General features: G+C 38.0%; 1 protein-coding gene across 1 annotated transcript; it reads left to right on the forward strand.

The window, feature by feature from the left end:
- The first annotated feature begins 294 nt into the window (after window positions 1-294).
- On the forward strand, window positions 295-956 carry LOC148013743 (uncharacterized). Its single transcript, XM_087667489.1, has 3 exons — window positions 295-358; window positions 452-553; window positions 679-956. The coding sequence occupies exons 1-3, from the start codon at window positions 314-316 to the stop codon at window positions 916-918; spliced, it is 387 nt and encodes a 128-aa protein (XP_087523615.1). The 5' UTR covers window positions 295-313; the 3' UTR covers window positions 919-956.
- Window positions 957-6,881: the final 5,925 nt, after the last annotated feature.

Consider the following 6,881-nt stretch of genomic DNA (forward strand, 5'->3'; position numbering starts at 1 on the left):
TTATAATTCCATATAATGAAAAGTAAGTGATTCAATATTCTATTAGAGTTTTTGAGATTTTATCCTACTAATTTGTTGAGATATGATTGCTTTTAGTTCTCATTGGAGCTTGATTGCAATAGACCTTGTGGATAAGCAATGCTTTTTAATCAACTCTATGAAAGGAAGCCATGGAAATGCTAAATTGTAAGTTATATTATCCAAGGGCTCCTTGATATTTCAATTCTTTTTTTTGTAAGTACTCTAAATTTCAACATATTTTATATACAGAGGTGCCAAAAGATTAATTGAAGAGCTAGAGAAAAGACCCCCTATGCCATCTGATTTGCTTGCAACAATGCAATATAGACAAGTTGCAGTAAGTTATTCATTAAAATAATTGAAACATGAGTTTGTTCTATGAACTACCATTCGTCCTCTTTATAGTTTTACTTTGTGTTGGTGGTTGCAGTGTCCCCATCAGGATGATAGCCATTCTTGTGGCTGGAGGGTGATTGCAAATGCTAGAAGAATGGTTAACTTTGTTTATCTTAATGATGATAAACATGTAAAGGTAATATGAAAGATGCTAAACTTTAAGATAGATATTAATTGCAAATAGTCCATTGATGATAAAAATATAGTCTATTGTAAGAACAATAATGAACTAAAACTCTTTTTTCTATAAATGTGTGACAGTTTTCGAAGGATTGCTATACATCTGAGCATATTTGGTACATCAGAGCAAAGCTCTTGAAGTATATGATAATCAATTGTATACAACCAACAACAGAGATTGGTGGGGATTTGCACCATGAAGGAGATGCGGTGCCTATAACCACGGAAGGCAAATCCACAGCTTCAACACCTTCTATACCCAAGACATCAAAGAAAGGCAAAAGGACTCCTAGAAAGGATAGTTCTCCAAAAAAGAAATAGCTTTGCCATATCGCCTTGTAGGCCTTCATATATAGAAATTTGCCCTTCAGCCCTTGTATATCTCATAGAGATGGCAGATAGACATCTGCTACAAAATTTGTACATGTATTTTATATTGATAGTAAAGATATCTTTTCTTGAATGTCATTGCAGTGTATTTTATTTTCTCTCCTTTTCGATATCTGCAAAAAATAAATTACAAATGTTTGTTAGTTAGAAAGTGAGATCTTGATATACATCTAAGTAGATATAATATGATGTGAAAACTTACTCGTTTCTTGTCAAGTTGGAATACAAAGGAGCATGGTAGTTCAATGTCTTCATTTTGTAAATCCATCCTCACTTGATGTAGCGTACATGATTTTCTGATCTTTAAGATTGCAATAATATACTCGTTGAACCAAATATCAAGATCCACAATAGGATCCTTGCTGAAATCATTAAGATTCTGGTCTAAAGCAACTAGACTACTACCAACAAAATGCCATCGACTATAGTAAAAGCTAAGGATAAAATTTTGAGTAGCAATCATATATTTACAAGCTATAGAGTCTTGATCTATCTTACATATAATTTTTCCTTCTGTCCTTGTATCCCATCCTTCATCAACAAATTGTATGATATGATCATATGTTAGTCTCTTCACTGAAAGCATGGTTTTTGTTATTCTTATCTCCATATTAGAGAAGAAATCAATAAATATATTAATAGGCATAAATAAAGTAACTTTGCTTAGCCTACTTGAGATATTAGATTTTAGTGCTTTCTGGATCTCAGAAAATATCTTACATCTATAGCCCTCACTAGTAGCTGGACTTGGCAAAGGCCACTCAAAGCTTGAAAAATCTGGCAAAGGAAGGAGTTTTATTGATCCCCATTGGCAACACCGCATAGGAATAACATAAGAATGGTCATAAAAGAATATTCCATTCTCTGCAAGCTCTGTCTTCTTTCTACCTCTATACATTTCTTCTCCAATTGAACCATGTATAACATCAATAACATCAATAATAGATTCCACTGGTTGCCATTCCTCAATATTAGAGGGATAGACATCTACAAGACAAACAAATATTATAATGGAAAAACCTAAACCATGTTTAAGAAAGGAAAAACTTTAAGAATCAAATTCTTACAATTTGGTCTATGCATTGGAAGCTTTGAAGATCCAGGTTTCAAACATAGCTCTCTATGCATGAACACATGTTGCACTAGTACCTCTTTGATACTATTCTTATTTGCTCCAAGCTTAAAATCTCGGATTCTGCCCTTCCAAGCAGAGATAAACGAGCTCTCATGTCTTTGCCTTTTTCCACGTTTTGCTTGTTGCATGGTGATCCAACTACCTTTGCTAATGATAGTAGGAATCCATCTTCCATCAGTTTGGAATGAGTTAAACACTGATATGGATGTGATTTGGGAGCTTGGACGCCTTGTTGAAGGTCGAATTTCTGTATCCATGGTAGAAGAGAGAGATACATACACAGAGAGAGAGAGAGAGAGAGAGAGAGAGAGAGAGAGAGAGAGAGAGAGAGGACTAGGCTATCATAACGGAGGGAAAAACAATAGAGGAATAAAAGAAACGAGGGAAAAAACTGAGCACCATGCTTTTCACCAATTTGAATTTCGATTACATCAGTCATTATCATTAATCTAGAAACATCATTAAATAAAAGTAGCCGAGACTCTATGCCATTAATGCAAAATATGTCATAATCACGAATATAAGAGACTAAAAATACATAATAAAAATACAAATTCGTAATATTATCATATTTATATATTTTTGTAAAATGATTTTTTATTTTTTTTAATTAGAAGTTCCGTTACGGAGGCTTTGCTCTTATTGGTCTAGAGCACTCTCTCTCCACATCCTAAAAGGCCCTATAAAACCCCCTCATCACAAGGGGGAAAGGAGGCTGGGACACCTGCTACTGCACGGGTAGTGGGAAAGAGAGAGAGAGAGAGAGAGAGAGAAAGAAAGAAAGATGTGAGAAGGAGAGAAGAAGAAGAAGAGGAAGGGCCTTGATGCTGCCGATAGAGGGAGAGAGAGAGAGAGAGAGAGAGAGAGAGAGAGAGAGAGAACCCTTGAGAAGGTTCTCCTTCTCTTCCCCTCCTTAGAGGGTGGCCACACACGTTTACCCTTCCCCTCCTATCCACGATCTTAAACCCTTCCATTGCTATAGAAGGAAGTCGTCGGCACGCCATCTCTCCGACGAGAAAAAGGAGAAGGAGATTTTCAAGCCGAAAGTATGGCCCCAAAATGGAGGATGATATGCACCAATGGAAATCCCACGTCCAACAGTGGAGCCACACAAGTCAGGGTGTTACCATCAATATGAATGCAACAATGGGTATGGTTAAGCCATCTCCGAATACCCATGTACAAATTGCCATCTTCCCTATTCGTGAGCCATAGGCTATATCACTTCGGTATGCGCATGAATTCATGCAAAGGAGTAGCTTGAACTTATTCTATTATTATAATTTGGCATTCTGATTGTTCCTTTTAACCCAACTTAGTTGCACACGGCCTATTTGCTGATAGTGCAATTACAAGGAGGAATTAGTCAAGGGTTTTGAACGGTATAATCGCTAAAAGAATGACATTAGAAGATTGTGCATACAAGTGCTAGGTTAAAGCATAGATAAGGGCTACAGCTAGCATAATTGCTAGAAGAATATGACATTAAGAATCGGGAATAGGAAGTTCTAGGTTAAAGTTTGGATACTTCAAAAATACTTAGCCTAAGAGCCCAAGGATTAAGAAAAACTAGATTCTAGCTTAATGCAAGGCTTGTTGAAGTCTGGTTACTTGGGATCATCTCGCACTTATCTTATCAAGTATTTATACGTTAGGCCTAAAACATGCTTGATATATGAGAACAATTTCCTATTTGCTTCATGGCTTGGCTAAGAGCTAGTACAGGAAATTAATCATAAGGATTAAAGCTAAAATATAATGAGATCTGTCTGATAACTACGACTTCCACCAATCCAATTCAGGGTTGGATTATCGATCAATGTAGGTAACCTATAGAACTTACGTCATGTACAGTGTTTGAACCCTTAACACATATCTTAGCCAAAGGAAGGGAGTATTAAGTAAATTTTACATAGAATCGCTCTTTGATCCCAAAGGGGAGAGCAGATATGCGATGGTAAGGTTATCGCGACTATTCCTGCAATGTTTGGAAAAGAGTACCATTGTTTTGTTGGATGATCAAACAACGTCTAAATGCTTTTAGATTCAATTGATTGTTGCATTGTGGTTTGGATGATTATTCCAAGTGCTTGTGATTGATGGTAAATACATGGCAGGGGTCTGTGATGACAAGTTGCCATGGGAATAAAGGAATGTTTTCATATACAATGATATTAGGGTCGAATGCTTTGATTTTGCTTAATTCATAATTGGATTAATTAAGGAAGGATATTTTGCGCGAGTGGATTTTCTCCAAGGTCACGCTACATTTCAACCTGAGAGGGCACTATTTGATTCACGGGCTGATGATCGAGTGGTGAAAAGGCCAACCACAGAAGCTGTGTCTCACTCCTAGGTCGCTTGGGGTCAGTGGAGCTCTAGACACCCCTTGCCTAGTCTGGAACGGAGTTGTAGATTGTCGTGAGCCCAACATCTAGGGCATTGGAAGATCCTATTCTAGATTATGGATGGAAATTATGGTGCCATGTGATTTGGACCCCGTACTTCTATTGGACAGAAGGGAATATATAATTTCTCCTGTATAGGCAGGAGACAAAGATTAACTTAAATATAAGTTAAGGAACTTGTTTGTCAAAAAGACTTCATGTGCCATAAATTACGCAAACAAACCCCATTCGCTAAAAGGCTTAATTAAGGAAGTTGAATTTAAATGTCATACATAAATGTGATAGGACCTAACTAAATAACTAAAGAATGCCTATTGAAGGAAGCGGGTGGGCGGAACTCCCGACGGGTCCGTCGTCCTGTGACAGGGTGGTCCCAGAGAACTGGGAGGCTCTCACAAGGTTTTACCGACGTTTGACCTTTAGGTATTGTTAAGTTCATACCCGATTCGTACCATTTTAGGGGATCAAAATGGGACTATGCCCTACGAGCGGAGAGGTTGAGCAACACATCCCTCTCTTTTCCCATTCTCTTTGAATCAAGTGCAGTATGGGTCAGCTTTGACTTGGGTATCTCTGCATAAAGTAGGATGTCCAGGACCCAACGCTAGAATGTTGTCAGGAGACCTTGACCCCTAGGAACCCAAATTTTAGGTCAATCCTAGTGGGTTCGGCTACAAACATTTTGTTGCGAGGCGGGAAACCTAGGCGACAAACCCTGGAATATTCCATGGGAGTGCTAGGCGACGACGCTTAGATTTGTTTCTCGATGGATCGCTAAAACGTGCTCGGACAGCTGAGCACGTTACAATTTTTCTCCATTTCCTTCATCTTTCATCTTATTTTGAGCTTCTCTCACAACCAAATTTTCAGTAGCGTCTTGTTGGTGAAGTCACGGTAAAGACTCAAGGAAAGAAAGCTCAAAAATTGCCAATGAAGAGGGGGCAACAATAGCCAAAAGAGGTGCACGATGAAGAGGATGATTGAAATGATCGCCCTCTTGAAATCACATCTTCAAAGGCACATCTGACAACCTCGAAACCATCATTGGCCATGCCAAGTGATAAGGAAGGTGAGTTAGCCACTCCTTTAATCGATTGTACTATCTACATGGATACATCTGAGCTGAATACTAGGGGTTGGTTGATGCAAATCATGTTATTTCCTTTTGCCGAATTGATGTGGGAATCATGGAGTGACAATATTCATGCAAAACAAAAGCTAGCTACTCTTAGGGAAAGTGGTAAAATTGGGGGAAAGTAGGAAATTACACGTTCTCTTTTGTCTCAAGTATTTTCCCTTGAACTCAATGATCAACCTAAACATTTGGCACTATACGGATGAATCAATGCAACAGGAATTTGGACATGCCACAGGTGCAAGGAATTGATATGTACTTAGGCATGCTGATCCCAAAAGAAGGTATTTCATCAAATGGTTCATGGAATATTTTCTTCTCTTAATCAAGACTGACACAATAACCAAGGATACATTTGGAATCCTGTGGTATGTTGAAAATGTAGCTATTCCTAATTCGCCAAGAACTCTTCATGACAAGCTTATGTAGGAGGTGCATGTGCCTACTATCAAGAAACAATAGTAGAAGGGTTAGATTGGATTGATGTTGGTGGCTTTGTATGCACACTTGCAGGTTGTATGTTGGACCATTCATGCATCTCTATGGGACTCACAAAGAGAAGCTTGATGCCTTCAAGCAATAGAAAATAGTGGATGGTATCCTTATGGATATATATGAGAGATATTTAGGTCACTCTAGTGCTTTACTAGATAGTGAAAATTGTCATGGAAACAAGCCAATTGCTCCATTAAATATGGGATTTTCCTTTCATGATGTACCACATGGTGATGCTATTGGTAGTACTATGCCTTTGGATTTTGCTGAATAGTTAAAAGATGATGCTAAACATGATGTCATTCATGAGGACATCATCATAACAAGTATGCAAAAGAAGGTCCAATTTTCTAAAGTAAAGATGGAGACTATGTCTCAAAAATTAGATTGTACACATCAAGGAGATCCTATGTCTCATAACAAGAAACCATTGGTTACAGGGTATGTTCCTCATAGCCTTGAGGAAGCATGCTCTCTTATCTCTAGTTTGAATAGGTTTATGGTTGATATGAATGCACATGGTGCTATCAAAATGGATGTGGTTCAATCATTATAATAGTAGTTGTCTTGTATGAAGACCAAGAAGGATACTCTACTCATTGAGATGGATAAAATTGAAAGGGAAGTGGAACCCAAGAGGAAGAAGCTTGGTGGTGAGAGCTATGGTAGATGGAGAGCAAGAGCCAAGAGAGTGAGAGACTCAAAAGTGGGAACTCCAACA

The sequence above is a fragment of the Lygodium microphyllum genome, chromosome 26 (genome assembly GCF_053477565.2).
Source record: "Lygodium microphyllum isolate KBCC chromosome 26, Lygodium_microphyllum_v1.1.10, whole genome shotgun sequence".
Taxonomy (NCBI): domain Eukaryota; kingdom Viridiplantae; phylum Streptophyta; class Polypodiopsida; order Schizaeales; family Lygodiaceae; genus Lygodium; species Lygodium microphyllum.